The sequence below is a fragment of the Halichoeres trimaculatus genome, unplaced genomic scaffold (genome assembly GCF_033239565.1).
Source record: "Halichoeres trimaculatus isolate MK-OKI-2021-1 unplaced genomic scaffold, fHalTri1.1 fHalTri1_scaffold_8, whole genome shotgun sequence".
NCBI lineage: Eukaryota > Metazoa > Chordata > Actinopteri > Labriformes > Labridae > Halichoeres > Halichoeres trimaculatus.
In genome coordinates, this window is record NW_027437186.1 from 31213660 (window position 1) to 31229536 (window position 15877).

A 15877-nucleotide genomic window follows, 5' to 3' on the forward strand; every position below is an offset into this window, starting at 1 on the left:
CTTCCGTAGGTGTGTGAGTGGTTGGAGTGTGACGCAGAAGCGCTGAACGGGCAGAACATTTCTAGTATCAAGATGGCGACATCGGAGCCGGTAAGAAAGACAAGAGAGAGCTCTTATTCGACTCATGAGCATGGAAAAAACGGCTACATCCTCTCTATATTTCGCGATTTTACTGTAGAAATTCGCTTCCTGAAAACGGCAGCAGTTGATTTTAAGAAATGACGTCGTTTCAGTGAACAGATGTGTCAGTTCGCGTGGATCACCGTTAGCGTTAGCATGCAAAGCAATGTGATGGATAAGGAGGTGCCTGACTTTGTTGGCAGGGAGGGACGTCGTTCATTCAAACTCCAGCCAATGATTTATTTTAATCTACTTTAACATGAGGCACAAAATTCCGCGATAACTAACAGCCATTAACTAAAAACGTTCACAATATGTTAATAATGAATTTCTAATGATCTTGACACGTGTGAGACTGCTTGTGGCTAGCTTAGCATGTCTGCTAAAACTAATGCTAGCGATGATAACCTTACTCACACGAGTAACCTTTTTATTGCTTAGTGTCCAAACGTACTCTAGCTGTTTTGTGTGGCCTCTTATATTTAAGAAAAATAACCTTATAGAGATGATTACAATAGCTAAATGTTTAAGCAGTGATTTCATTATCCTGTTTTAGGGGAAATGCTCTAGTAACAGTAGCTTATCTTGTGGTAGATGGTAGGGAGCTGCTGTGGAAAATTACAATGACGTTGATATGCTGCTATTGTAGGGTGATGATCTTAAAAATGGATCATCTTGACAATCTTTGAGTGATGCAAAGTTTCTTATAAAAGCAGCTTTCTTAATTTTTCCAGCAAGAGAGCTTTGAGTTAAGTCTGCGTCATGCTGCCAGGATGTAGATCAATGTACATACAGAGACTTCAGTGAAGATGCTATCTTCAGATTAGACATGTAATATTTGTGTTTGTGTTCCCTTCCTTAGAAAGCACCAGAAACAGAGGATCAACCGACTGACAGCCAGGTTGCAAACCCTGAGCAGTATATCAAGCACCCCTTGCAAAACAGGTGAGAATTAAACAGCTGCTGCTTTTGAAAGGATACCTCACACAGACTTAAGTCTACACCAACCGCAGCTCTCAGTTTGGCGCTGAAAAGCTGCAATAATTACACTGCTGTCACAAAAAGACAATTGTTTCAGCATTGTTTTGTCCTAGATGGACAAAAAATCCTCACAAAGTGACATGAACAAGGAAATGGCTCTGAGGCCATTTACAAAAGAACATTGTTGACATAACTCAGGATAGAGGAGAACACATTTTGTACTGAGGTAGAAACCATACTTAAACCATTATACTAACCTGAGGGTTATTGTTTACAAAAGAATCTGGAGAAAAGCTTAAAAGTACCATAAATGAATGATGTTTACATTTTGTTACATGCCATGGAAAACAAAAGATTTGGGAAAAAATCCCAACCACTAATTATTTAAAGTTAGCACTGACCAGTTGGTGATGACTATTTTTAGATTTAAGGCAGCAGAAAAGATCCTGCCTCCTACCCTGCATGCTGCTGTGAGTTTACTCTAATTGTTGTTCACTATTGTTCTCTGATAGTGATATCACCCTTGTTTGTTAGTGAGGACCTATTCAGGTGCATTGCACAGTTGGTTTTGTAAATGCTGAGTAGTTCACTTGGTAAGTCACTTCTAGATCTTTCTACTCGTTTAGTCCAGCCTCAAAGTTTAAGGTTGTTGTTTCTGCTGATCTGTTGTGTGAGTGTTCTGTCCAGCTGAACAGTTTGACCATTAAAAAGGGATTAAAAGAAGTATTGTTGTCTCAAACTGCATCAGTTTAGTGACGTGCATCTAATAAACAGAGAACTGAGAGCATGTTGTTGCATATTTTCAGCCAAGGTTTCAGTTTTCTGTTTCTTAAACTCTGCAGCAGAATGGCAGTCAGTTAAGTCTGATAATAGGGTTGTAAGATTCAAAATACAATGTGCAGAAATAGAATTCAGTCTTTAAAGCTCAAAGAGAAACAGCTTAGAGAACTCAAACCTGCAAAGATGGCACGTTTAGTCTGTCTGGACAAAGCTTGCAAACTTGCAGGACTGGAAATAGCCTGAGTGACTTGTCTGCTTGTATGAAGGTCAAGAGTTTGGCTGCTCTGTGTTCTGTGAAGGTGCATTTCAACAGTACAGTCTGCACATCTCTATTACCGGGCTGTAATAGAAGTCGTGTGATGAGCTCTTTACAGTTTCAAACCATGTTGCTTAGTTTTTGTCAGGCATTGAAATGAACAGAAATCAGCAGCTGCAGGGCACTTGGAGAAACTTTCAGAGGTACATTTTTGGAAGGGTATGCAAATATCCTTCTGTGTGTAATCCAGTTACACAAACTGTTTCTGCTATGACAGGCAGAGACTGGCCAACATTTAATTTGGGAGGTTAAACAACCTACCTCTTGTAAAGTATGAACCCATTTGATATAGATGATGAGTTTTAAGTTTAAAAAAAAGCCCTACAACATAAAAAAAAATTCTAAGCCCAAAGTTACATCATGAAATTACTTTTTTTGTTCTGTCTGCCAAACAGTCCCTAACATTTGATGTAAAACATGGAAAATACAAGCAGCAAATCCTCTCATATCTGATGCTGGAACTGCATATTGAGTTTGGCTTTGAAAATGAGTGTTTTTTGTGTGTGATAAATCATAAAACCTACTTATTTTTTCAACTTTTACAGAAAACAGTTAAATTATAACGTGACACTAGTATTCCTCTACTCTCCATAGTTAAAAATCTCTTCATTAGAGGTTGTGGGGCCTGTGATGCTGACTTTCTAGCATTCCTCTTTAAATGATTGTTGCGCAGCATCTAAACAAATAGTGATCTCATCTTTGAGCCTCTCTGTTAATCCCCCTTTAGTCTCTGTTTAGCCTTCATTTCAGAACAGCAGCCCACAATAAGCAAAGATAGATCACCTGTGTTTTGCAACAGAGTCCACCACCCACGCCTGAGGAAACAAGTTAACTGGATTAGGTTTTAAAGATTTCTTCAAAAAGTCAACCTTCAAATATCTGACAGAATTAATTTTCTGTGACGTGGAGGCCCCTGTATGAATCCATAACTGACTTTGACCCACTGTCCGCTGCATTTGTTTACATGCTTTGACTGGCCATGTAAACAAACTGTGTCCTCAGCTGAGTTCACCATCAGAGGAGTCACGCCTGTCTCGACTCTCCGCCCTTGTTGTGTAATAATGTGTGTCAGTGGAGTTGCTACGCAGCTTTGCTCTCTGATACATCTCTGTACAGTGTAGTAACATGTGTTTACAGCACATGGGCGGAGCTGATTCTCAGTTACTGTTCTAAAGAGGGGCACAGGGTTCAGCTGGTGTCCTCTCAGTGCCCCCTGGTAGCCCAGCCCCTCCTGGGAATAGATGAGAGAACGGCGGCAAACAAAGGCTGCATTTGTGGTGCTGATCATGGCCAGCTTTCTCTGTTCTGTTTCAATGATACACACGCTTTTGTCACCGGCTCTTGTCAAATAGGGTGTATATGTGTGTCTTTAGGGCTCAGGCTCAGGACTGAGCAGAATGGCTTAAAGTAAAACCTCTTCCCACCCACACTCTATGAGGGATTGAGAATGTTTTTCCTCCCCTCCTGAGAGTGATTTCTTTTTGCACGTGGGGGAACCTGTTCTTTCCTGGACCTTACTATCAATCTATGTGTGCTAAGAAATGTAAAATCTTGATTGCACCAATGTCCATCGGAGTCAAATTGTTTGGTGATACAAAAGGCAACTACTTTTCAAATTCCTCTGTGCTGGATCTGGTGTGAAACAGGAAATAGAAAATATTGCAGTTAATGTCAGGTACTTTATAGGTGTTGTTTTTGGGCTGCCGCTTTGTGTAACTCACAGTTAGTTCTACAGGCTTCTCCAGCTCCGCTGCAGGCCTGTGTTTAAAATGCTAGAACAGATGAGTATAACTGCTGCTGGTTGTTGTTGCAAAGCAAAGGCAAACTCTATAGCAGGCAGCTAACTCCTCACTTTTATTTACACTTTCAATATTGCTCTAGAAAAAATGATGGCTCGATATCATATCAACTAAAGTTCAACTGAAAAGGACAGATTATTTTTTAATTTATTTTATTCAAACTATTTGTAGTATTTATAACTGTTTAGGGATGTGTACCTTTCACATTTGAAACAATACGGTACCAATGCCTGGTACCCTGCAATCGGTGACAGTACTCAACAGTTCCAATTTTTGGTACTTTTTATGTTTATGTGGTAAAAAATATATTTTTTATTAAGTATACATATATATGTACATATATATATTTTTCAATTTAATATATTTATTCTTCAATATATAACCTTGTGATGCTGTGTTCATGCCCAGCATGGAAATTCTCCTACTCATCCACTCCCTCACAGTCATAAGGATGCATTTAGTTACCTTAACATGGTACCTTTTGATTTTACGTGAATTGGTACCCGGTACTTTTTTAAAACTGCCTAATTTGGCACCAAATTCAATACCCATCACTATGTTAAATGCATAGACTGTATAAAACATGGACGTAATCTCGCTGACGTCAACCTTCTGTTACTGAAACGGAAAATGAAGCACACCGGCTAGAGCGGCCATATTGGTAGTGGCAAGGGCTTTCGCCTACAGCCATAGGGCGCTGGCCGTCATGTGACCCTCAACTGTGCCTCTCATTGGGAGAGCTCGCAATCTTAATATCCTCTGAACGGCCGCGTTTGAAAAAAATTCACCCACTGTACAGTGGGAGCCGGTAGTAAAATTAGCGACTCAGACAGGAGACGTTTTTTGAACCAGGCTGTAAATAGGTTAATTTCTGCTTTGAAAATGGCTTTTTTTGGCTTGGTGTGTATGTGACTTCCGCTACTTTCGGAGCCAGCCTCAAGCGAACACTCGAGAAACAGCAGATTTTAGCACTTCCGTATTGTCTCATATTCCCAGACCAGAGGTTGCCGCTTCTTTAATTGTCGTGGCGACAGTAGACATGACGCTTTATTTGGCTAAAGACACCCATTGGTAGGACGCCAGTATGTCTAATGAGCTGAATATGACATTTATGACAATAAAGTGTTTTTATCTTTGTCTCTTTTTTTCTTCTACAGATGGGCCCTCTGGTATTTCAAAAACGATAAGAGCAAAAGCTGGACAGAGAACCTGCGTCTCATTTCCAAGTTTGACACAGTGGAAGACTTTTGGGCGTAAGTTTTCCGGTTTTATCCTGTCGTATCATTTTGTCACCCTGTAATGGTATGAAAATGTTTCATTCTTCCTGTGTGAATGAGACTCAATGTGTAAAACTTAATGTCAACTTTTCACCATTACTGATCTAAACAGTACTTCTCTGTTTTTGTTACAGGTTATACAACCACATACAGCAACCTAGCAAACTGGGCTTTGGCTGTGATTATTGTTTATTTAAGGTGAGTTTTTCATTTTTTAATGTGAAATAAAACTTATGTGAGCAGCAGAATTGATTTTTGCTAACAGCTTTTTTCACTTTGTGCTGCAGGATGGGATCAAGCCAATGTGGGAGGACGACAGGAACAAGCTGGGGGGTCGATGGCTGATGACCCTCAACAAACAACAGAGACACAATGATCTTGATCGCTACTGGATGGAAACTGTAAGATGAGACGTTTTCTTCAAAGAGCAGCTGCACAAAATCTCATAGATGAACTGTATACTGTTTGTTGTCATTAATCATATCAGAAAAGAGCTCTGATTCATTTAGTGTGACATTTTCTGTGTTTTGAAGCTCTTGTGTTTAGTCGGTGAGTCGTTTGATGAGGCAAGTGAAGATGTGTGTGGAGCCGTGGTCAACGTCAGACCTAAGGGTGACAAAATATCCATCTGGACAAGCAACTGCCAAAACAGGGAAGCCATCATGACGATAGGGTGAGTTGAAAAAGTCATTTTCGGTAGCAAACAGTTCAAAGGATGGTTTGCTAGTGTTGCTCAGTCAAGACAGCAGGTGCTCCATGTACAGAGTTTGACTCAGACCAACAGATGTTTGCTGCATGTCTTCCTCATTTCTTCATGCTCGTAGTCCTTTGCCAACTGTCTTTTTAAATCATGGCATGGGCTAAAATGCACTCTTCTAGGCGGGATCACATGAAGTTTACTGTTAGCTTAAAGGTAGGTCTGTGAAATGAGTCTAAAGACTAAATCTAAAGCAGTAACAGTTTCTTCAGGGGAAATAAAACTGGGACTCTTCCAGAGCTGAGGCACGGATAGCAGTAGGGACATTTTCCCATGTTGTTAAAAAATCAAATTAGAACTGATTTCATGAGAGTAATTAAAATGTATTAAAGAGAGGCTAAAGATAGAAAGTACAAATGAAGGAGAAAGGGGATTAGTCAGGACACTGTCACAGTGTCCTTTGTTGGTCACATTCACAAAATCTGACCACAGGGCCTCGCATACATGCTTTGGGCCTTCCTGGCAAACAGCAAGTGATCCTTTCCAGAACATAAACATTGTTTATGGCCAAAATCAGTCTTTATTGGTTTCCCTTGCCAGACTATGTATCTGCAGGATCATATGTAGGTAGTGGTTAAAGTGTGTTTCTCAAAACCCTGACTGCAGCAGTAGATAACTTAGTTTCTGTGTGGGTAAGGGGTGTCATGCTGATAATTCTTCAGGATATTCTGCACTTCTGATTGTTTGGTACCTAAAACTGGGCACACACTGTGACTCCTGCGCCTGTTTTTTGGATCGGGCCAAATTTCAGCTCAGTCATGCTTCGTGTAGTTTACGTGGGGTAATGAGGAGAGATTGACACCTCACGATGTGCTCCCGGTCACAAATCTGCTGATCGAAAGAAAATCAAACATGTTTGAAATCCTGATCGCTCCGTGTGAAGGTATCACACAGCTGAAGTAGTACCATGAGCTGCTCTCTAGAGTGATGTCTGAGGCCATGTCCACACGTAGCTGGGTATCAAAAACGAGTACCCCCTCCTCTTTCGTTTAAAAAATACTTTCGTCCACACGCAGCAGGTAAACCCGCCGGTGAGTGCGGCTCCAAGCACGCCAAACTCATAATGGGCAGCATTTCCCTGACGTAAAGCCCATGCCAGCCAATCAGACGGCGTCCACACAAAACCAGAAAACATTGTTTTTGGTGACATAAAGCTGCGGTTTCTTGTGGACGACGGGCGTAAACGTATAAGAATGCGGTAAATGCGGTTTCCCAAATACCTGTCTATGTGTGGACATGACCTAAAGTTGGAAGAAGTTGGTCTAAAGTTGAATTTAGCTGTCTCTGCGTACCTCCTGTTCTCACTGAAGAATTGAGAGACTGTATTGCCCACGTCTGCCCAGCCAAAACATGTCTTCTTCTTCTTTATCTTTCTCTTCTTTTTGTTGTCTCTTCACACAGGATGGCATAAATTGCCAAGGCTGTGCGTTTGTTTTTTTGTTGACCATCTTTGGTGTGCATCTCCCACTTTTTTCTTCTTCTCCTTTTGACGTTGTAGAGCTGGATACAAAAGTCCAGCTCCCAAAAGCCATAGAAGAAGAAGGACACAGAGTTCGATGCTTGGACGTATGGTGTGAGCAGTGAAATCTCATCAGAGCATCTGGTCATATAGTGTGAGAGCATAATTCTTGGGCTGTGAATTTTGGACTCATCGATCGAGTCGTGCAGTTTGAGATGGAGCTGAGTCAAACAATTTAAAATAACGCACACTGTATGCCCAGCTCAATGCAACCTCTTTCCCCAGATCTGAGCTACTCTTTAAAAGTTTCCTAACTGTGACTGACCACTAGGTGGAGACACTAAGCTGCAACTAATCCCTTTCTGTCTTCACAGTCAACTTTATAAGGAGCGTCTGAGCCTCCCCATCAAAGCCATGATCGGCTACCAGTCACACGACGACACATCCAGCAAGAGCGGATCCACCACCAAGAACATGTACTCCGTTTGAACCCCCCCACCCCCCATTTCAACTTGCTGTAGATTTAAACAATTACCAAACCGCATCATCACGATAATAATTTCAGAGCCGTCAGCTACTGTAGAGTCTTTTCCTTTTATTCAAAAGAGAATTGTTCATAGTGTGTACAGGTGGAGGTCCCCCCAACATGAGAAATAAGTGGGGAGGTGATAAAATATTGGAGGAGGTCTACAGAAAAATATACGAGAACACAAATGATTTGCTTTTAGAGTTGAAGAGTTCTGCGATAAATACAAGAGACCTCCTCATGCTTAGCTAAGAGCAAGCTTTTTTTTCACAATGTAATGGCTTAAAGTTTCAAACAAACATTTCTTAACTTAACAGCCTTGTGTTTTGCTCATGTTGAGTTCTCACTCTTTTCATAAAGTGTTCCTCACCTCACAGGAAGAGACGGTACGCGACTTGTCCTCTCACTGAACAAATTTTAAGGTCAATTTTAACTTGAGTTATCCAGAAGTGTTACGCATGAAGAATCTACAGTATCTTAAGGGTGTGTCAAAGCCGCGGTCACACTTCAACGTGTAGGCTTGGATTTAAGGAAACTTGTTGTTTCAGCAACGCTGGAATTGTAGAATATTGCTTGTAGTACTTTTTGAACTTTTTTCTTCCCCTTACATTTATTTATAATGTATGCATTGCAGTTGAATTACTTAGTTGAAATACAACCATGAAACTTGTGTTTTTTTTCCAATTTGATTTTATTTTTCTCTTTTTTGTTATGAAAGTTAATAATGTGGACTACTGCATACAGGTTACATTTTTTACAGTGTACTATACAGTAAAATTCTGACAGAATTAGGTGTGCTTTTCACTGTTTCTTCCTAACAAAAAATGTAGATAATGTTACACTCCTCTTGGTTGATGCAAAGGAAAGATGATATTCATTGTGAAATGATTTTGCTCATAATGTATCTTTATTATCTGTTATTCCAGGATGTATATTACCTTCTTTCAAGTAAAGGTTAAGTGCTTTGCATTAAAACCAAAACCATTGTGTCTCATTTTGTGAAAGTGTGTGGTTTTAATAGCTGAAAGTGTAACACTTGTGTAAAAATTAAACCAGGGGTCACCTACCTTTTTGAGACTAAGGGCTACCTCATGTGAAATGAGTGGTATGGAGGGCACTTGTTTGAACAAAATTGCACAGATCACTTTTCAACAGCAATTATAATAGCAGTAAAAGTGGGAAGAGACTGCTCACATGTCAATGTGTTTTATTCCACAATTATTATTATTAATGAATTACACAACAATGGTGGTAGGAAACATTTCTGCAGGAGCTAAATTGTGACCTGTACTGTTTTTTTGGACATGCCTTGCAGGCACTGAAGTGGTTCTTGTGGGCGCCCAGGTGACCACGGGCACTGCGTTGGTGACCCCTGTTTTCAACAGTGAATTTTTGAAAAATAAGCCTCAATTTAGTGTAAGGTGTAATTAAATCTGAGCCACAAGGGGGCGACAAACATCTTTTTTAAAATTGAGTTTACATCTGTAACATTTGGGGAACAATGTTTGTATCCAGTCAAGAAGCTGCTAATTGAGGTGGTATTTTTTTTCTTGGGGGGGTTACTAGTACAAAACCTGTTACCATACATACAGTCCATAAATATTTTTTGAAATAAATTAAATATTAATGAGCAGACTGGCAACAAATAAAATTTGGGAAAGCCCCCGGATGTCTTAGTTCGGAGGACAAAACTCTTGTCTATAGAGTTATCTCTTTTTTTGGTAAATACCTCATGATAAAAGAAAATTGGCTGCCACTACAGCACTTTGTGTAAGATTTATAAGTTAATTTTAGCATGAAATTAAAACACATTTAGGCACATAAAGAAACAGTTTAAACAACATAAGTGTCTGAGCCTTACTGCAGGGGCATTTTTATAACAGCTCGTTTTTCCAATAGCCATCAAATATTATATAATCTCTCTTTAAGAGACATCAGTAGCAAAACCTGATAATAGTCTGCTCTGTTTCTAAGTCTGACACATCCAGTCCTTGCATTATGAAGTAACCTGCAGTGGGTGTGTGGCATATTTTGACAAAGTCCTGCCCTTTTTGAGGATTATAGGCCTAGACCACAAAACTGAAATCTGCCTATTTAATGATCCAAGCTGCTGTAACTTTGACACAAACACTTTATTTATGTAAAGAAATGAAAATATATTCTATGAGGGGCTCAGTTACAGAAAAAAAACACTTTAGGTCATCGTCTAACACACTCTGAAATACAACCTGTAACTAGCCCACGCCTTAAGATGTTCTGGAAAAAGTAGAGACAACACCCTTTGCTCTGTGCGCGCCCAATCTAACTCTTCTGGATTTGTCACTTTTTTGTTCAGGCATTGGTGTCCTTGTATTCAGGACATTCCTACAGTGGCTTCTCAGAAGTGACTTGTCTGAATGTCACTCTGTGCTTATCATCCAGTTTAACAGGATCTCTCAGGGGCTTAAACATCTAAATGGTGACTTGCTTAGTCCTCAACCCTTTTGCTCAACACTCTCAAATATGTGTAGTGTATAAATTAAGTGTATAAGAGTGAGACATCTGGGTTTCATTGTTCTACTGGCCGAGCAGCAATATCACTAAAACATTTATAGTACAAAAGTTTTGTTCATTTGCTGTTCAAGCAATTTTTTTCAATAAATACAAAAACTTTCTTTCAAAGAGGAACTGAAATTCCAAGTACAAAAACAATATGATGTACAGAAAAAAGAGGAATTAATGATGTCAAAGTCTCTCTAAGCAGAACTGAGAAATGAAGTATCACTCCATGTGCCAGGATCCAGCCACAGTCTTCACAGGCGTCTCACTGAGTCCATTCTCACCCCCCGTGTGGCTCAGCTGGATGCTGGCGGCCTTATATCACGACAGCGACATCATCAAAGGCTTTTCTTCCTCCCGCTCGTTCAGAAGGTTTGAAATCATGTAGGACGAAAAGAAGAAAAACTCCACGGCGTAGCTGAGCTCAAAAAGCTCCAGGTTTACGCTGAGCATCCACTCGAAGACAGCCGACAAGTGCCTGTAAAAGTATTCTTCCTGTGCGAACAAAACTGTGTCTGGAGGGTTTCACGTTAAGAATGTTTGCATCAGGAAGTGGAAGATATTTGACATATGACACAAAGCGGACATGTACTGTTAGGTGCTGGTTTATCAGCCTTCAAGAGGGGTCTATTAATTCATTTAATCCATTATAATTCAGCTTTTTATCCAGAGAAAAGGGTGGATCTTTATCAGTTGTTTTCATAAGAGCAAAAGGCCTCAAGTTTCATAAATTCTTTTATCTATAAACTTGTGGTTATAGGAGCTTGAATTTTGACTTTAGCTTTAAAATTTCTTAGCGATTCAACCCTTATTTTTATCTGCAACCTACTCCTGAGCTTGACACCAACCTCATAAACAATTTTTGTTGAGTTACTGCGGAGCTTCTTGAACTGAAAGTGTCAAGACCATCCAGAGAGTTACAGGAAATCTCTGGTTAAAGATTGATGTAGTTAAATATACCTCTCATTTGTCTAACTTCAGTCATGTAGCCTGTCCCACTTTGTAAACAGAGCAGCCAGACAGCACACGGAGAGGGTTACTGGCATCACTGGCTGAGTCAAAAGATAAAATGGATAAAATGTGATTTCCAGTCGAACACAACAGCTACACCAAGTGACTTGTTTTCCGTCACATACCCGACAGCCTGCACTCAATCAAAAGAGTAAACATTTTTTTGAATCGCACAAAAAGGATACAGCAGATGGTCACGATGGCTTGAATTATGGTGGAGATGATGCGGAAAGGGTGGAGAATCTTCTCATATCCTGTTAGCGAACACTTCCTGGTCAGCCAGGTGAGCAGGACGGTGTAGAAGCAGATGCAGGTGAAGCTGATGGCAGCTCCAAAGTAGTGCAGCAGAGCCAGATAACCTGGCTGTGGACGACCAATGGAGGACAGATAGCTGTTAATGAGTTTCCTTAATTTGTTGTAGCATGAAGACTTTTAAAAGCGCCTCTTTGGGGTTTATGGTTTTGTGATGTCTGTACATAAATATTGACATTTGGTTTATGATGAAGGAAGCAGCTGCTTGGCTGATATGTGGAGGATCGAATGGAAAATATCACAGAGCTGACGTCAGAGCTGGGAAACTTGTTCAAGACAAACCTGAAATCTGTGGAGGTGTTTCACAAACTTTCTCTGAGCAGTTTGACTCATTCAACAAAAAGTTCAGTCCTAGTAGCTCTGATATGAGAGGCCTCCATATAGAATCAATGAGATTATTTAAATATGCAAATGAAACGCATAAAGTAGAAAAACTTGTACTTACGTTACAGTTTCCAGCCGCAAAAGCTCCCAAGGATGCCACCACGCCAAACACCATTGCAATCTTGCTCAACATGCCATGACAGGCGTGTTTCTCCATAATGTGAGCATGATGGAGTATACAGAACAGCAGGACTAACAAGAGGAGCACACTTAGTCAGTCATACCACACAGGTTTTATCAGATGTTCAGATTTTAGAAGATAAACTTACACAGAAAAGCTCCAGCGTTGATGGTGGCTGTAAAAAGCGAATTTTCTGGAGCATTTTTCCCACTTGTGCTGGAAGTTAAATAAGTCAGCATTAATTATTTCCCACTATTTCACTGAAGTGGAAAGAAAAGTGAGTTTTATTCCCACCTTATAGTTGGAACTCCGCAACATCCGGTGGTCCCATTCCCAAAGCAGTTGTTGTCAGCACCCCTGAAAAAAGATAAATGATGTTATCAAGACTGTGCCGTTTCAGAATGATGCTGGTAAACTCTAAACTATCCACAAGACACAACTCACCAGTCAACAAGGGAGCAGACATGGTTGTGGGAGAAGGCAATCCCATATCTGAAAATACATGTAACAAAAGAAAAATAATGACACTTCATATTTGGGCTTTCAGATACTTTTGGTTTGATAGATTAAGTATTAAGATGTTATTCTATTCCTTCTCTCTATCCAAATTCAAATATTCTTACATTATTGTGTTTATGAACAACTGTAATGCCTAAAAATGCTATTTTATGTAACATAACACTGTATAAATGGTACTTTCTAAATGATTCTGCATCTGAACATTTGCCTGTATTTATTTCTCATTTTAATTACAGTAAAGTACCTCAAATGTACATGTCAAAAAAAAGACAAAAAAGGCTTTTTTTTTTCAATTATTGCAAATGTGAAGGAATCAGAATGTAGTTGATATGTATCTTAGAACAGCCCCAACCCAACAACACAATCAGCATCAGTCATGTAGAAAATATCAACAAATTCAACAATAATTATATCGTCATGGTGATAAACCAACAAACCACCACACTAACAGATGTTATACCTGACTGACTGACTGACTAATAAATAAAAAAGCTGTTGCACATCCCAAAAAGAAAGCCACATGGAAGCTAGTATGCCTTACGTAATAAAAGCTGTATGTCACTATGAAACATGAAGTCACCGCTCAATTAGAGCAACAAAAGAAAATGACGTGGAAGACTCGGGAGACAAAGCTGCATGGGTAATAACAACTAATGCTCCAAAGATTAATGATTACAAACAATGAGCGATGAGTAGATGGACAGGTATGTGTTTCAGTTAGAGGAGTCTACTGACACGTCTGCTCACACCTTGGGACTGACAAAAACCAGACAGATCACATATTTCAAGGTTGCTGTACCATTTGCATAACCTGTAGGTAAACCCAGCTGCTGAGTGTCCCTTCTGCTGTGAAATTCAAATGCTGCTCTGAAATGGATTTTACGCACTTATTCAAAGATAGCGTTTGCATTGGGATGAATATTACAATAAAATGCTCGTGGAAAAGCCCCTCTAACTGATCTGATGTAATCCAAGCACTTCCTGTTCAAGGCTGAATTTTATCACTGTTACTTCCTGAATCTCAAAGCTAATTTTAAACTTATAATACAGTTCAAATACAAATCTTGATGGCATGAAATAGTTCTGATGTGTTATTGTCAACGGCCCGTACCAAAAGTCACTCTATCTGAAAAACAAAACAAACCGCTTCAGGACTATCTCTAAGTCTTTCAGATAATAAAACTGATAAAGAGATGTTCTTTTCAATAACTAAAGAATGTTCTGCTGTTTCAAAATGATGTACACTCTGTACATTTGCATACCAGCACACAGACAGACACAGAATAAAGGTTGTAAAAGCAAATATTCAGATTGTATCACTTGGGTGGAAAGACAAGGGTTGAATTTGTAGTAAACTTACACACTCCATGTTCCAATGAAGGACACCAGCGAGAGGGAGATGGGGAAGATAACCCAGAGCACCATGTCTTTGTAGTGAAGAAAATAAGTAAACAAATATAACAAAGATTCCTTAAGTTGTTCTCTTCAAAAAGTAAACAGCAGACCCCTTCAGCAGTTCCTGAGATTCCTTATGAAGTCAGCATTGTACCTGCACGGTAAGACTTGCAATGAAAAAATATTAAGTCTTAACCCTGTAAGATTAAAGGGCGTCTTCCAGCTACACTCCTGTAGCCTGTTTAAGTCTTCCACCATCCAGAGAACAGTCCTACTTATATGGGAGAGTCTCTGTTTCTCTGCCACTCCTTCAGAGCACCACCTTCCCCAGTCAGAACAACTGCTGAGAAACATGGGTTGGCCTTTTTGGAAGCTGCAACATGGTTTCAGTAAACAGACCTCACCTTCATTCTTAAAACTTAAACTACTGCACAGTTTGGACAAGGTGACCAGGAATATAAAAGAAAAATTCTGTAAGTCAACATGTATGTCATACTGGTTCTAGAATAAATACCGCTAAATAAAGCTTACAGAACAAAAAATGGTTTAATGTGGAAAAAGGTGCTCTGAAATTTTAAAATGATTTGTTTTCCTGTTGTAAAGCTGTGGATTGTGGGTACTTAAACCAGTAAGTAGAGATTTGAGGCACTCCTTATGTAATCTTACCTAAAATACACTTCATTTGCTTTTTGAATCTGTAATGCTGCTTCGCTACTTTGATCATAGTGCTTATAGCTATATGCACATTTGAAAAACAGGTAGCCCTGTACTATGAAATACTTTCAGTGTCAACATAAAAAAGGCAACAAGAAAGGAATGAATGCTAAATGAGAAGCCAAAAGGAAAGTAATGCAAAACAGGGAATTAATTGGCTGAAAAAGACACAATTATTAATAAAGATAATTGATAGAGAGGCAAAAACTTACTTTGCAGTTCAATGGCATGTAGCAATGGAGACTGCAGAAAAACTAATGCAGTGAAATACAAGTAAAAATTAAAGCTGCAAGCAGCGTTAGACGGGTCCTCAGGGCTCATGCCGGTTTTGCCCTACTATCATGGTATTGGCCCCACTGTGTCCAACAGAATAAGACGAACATTTTGGTGGTGGTTTCATCTCTCTAGGACATTCCTAGCCCCAGTTAGGGCTATTTTGCTGTGCATATGTGTAAGTGAGCCTAATGGCTCTGAGAGAATATTATGGGATGTCAGGGAGTCAGTTGATACCATGGCAACGTATCCTCTGCTATGCTGAAGAGAAATAGCCAACTTCCTGTCTGGGAAAGGTCAGGGTGTCAGCAAATAATTTGTTCGTCTTAATGGGATGAACATTTTGATGTTGGTTTGATCTCTCTAGGACATTCCTACTGGCTGCTATGGCTGTTTGAATGTTGTAGATGTGGACAGAGAGCATATTATGGGATGTTTGGTATTATATTGAAGAGTTTGATGCTTGAAATGTGTGTGCCAATTTTGGTGAGTTTTTGAGCATGTTCAGGGGGTCTAATAAGCACTTTAATGGAGGAGAGAGTCATTGTTGCCTCTGCTGAGTCATGTGACCAGCTGTGTGGAGCTCCTAATCAGT

General features: G+C 39.7%; 2 protein-coding genes across 2 annotated transcripts; one reads left to right on the top strand and one right to left on the bottom strand.

Annotated features, from left to right (window-relative positions):
- Nucleotides 1-13: 13 nt before the first annotated feature.
- On the top strand, nucleotides 14-8011 carry eif4e1c (eukaryotic translation initiation factor 4E family member 1c). Its single transcript, XM_074675035.1, has 7 exons — nucleotides 14-90; nucleotides 983-1065; nucleotides 5154-5249; nucleotides 5408-5471; nucleotides 5561-5674; nucleotides 5807-5946; nucleotides 7864-8011. Exons 1-7 carry the CDS (start codon nucleotides 73-75, stop codon nucleotides 7976-7978), a joined length of 630 nt encoding a protein of 209 aa, XP_074531136.1. The 5' UTR covers nucleotides 14-72; the 3' UTR covers nucleotides 7979-8011.
- A 2782-nt stretch (nucleotides 8012-10793) lies between these two features.
- LOC141795429 (transmembrane protein 150A) lies at nucleotides 10794-14325 on the bottom strand. Its single transcript, XM_074676297.1, has 7 exons — nucleotides 14261-14325; nucleotides 12826-12873; nucleotides 12676-12738; nucleotides 12530-12597; nucleotides 12322-12452; nucleotides 11750-11927; nucleotides 10794-11068 (listed from the first exon to the last, which is right to left on the bottom strand). The coding sequence occupies exons 1-7, from the start codon at nucleotides 14323-14325 to the stop codon at nucleotides 10875-10877; spliced, it is 747 nt and encodes a 248-aa protein (XP_074532398.1). The 3' UTR covers nucleotides 10794-10874.
- Between the last annotated feature and the right edge of the window lie 1552 nt (nucleotides 14326-15877).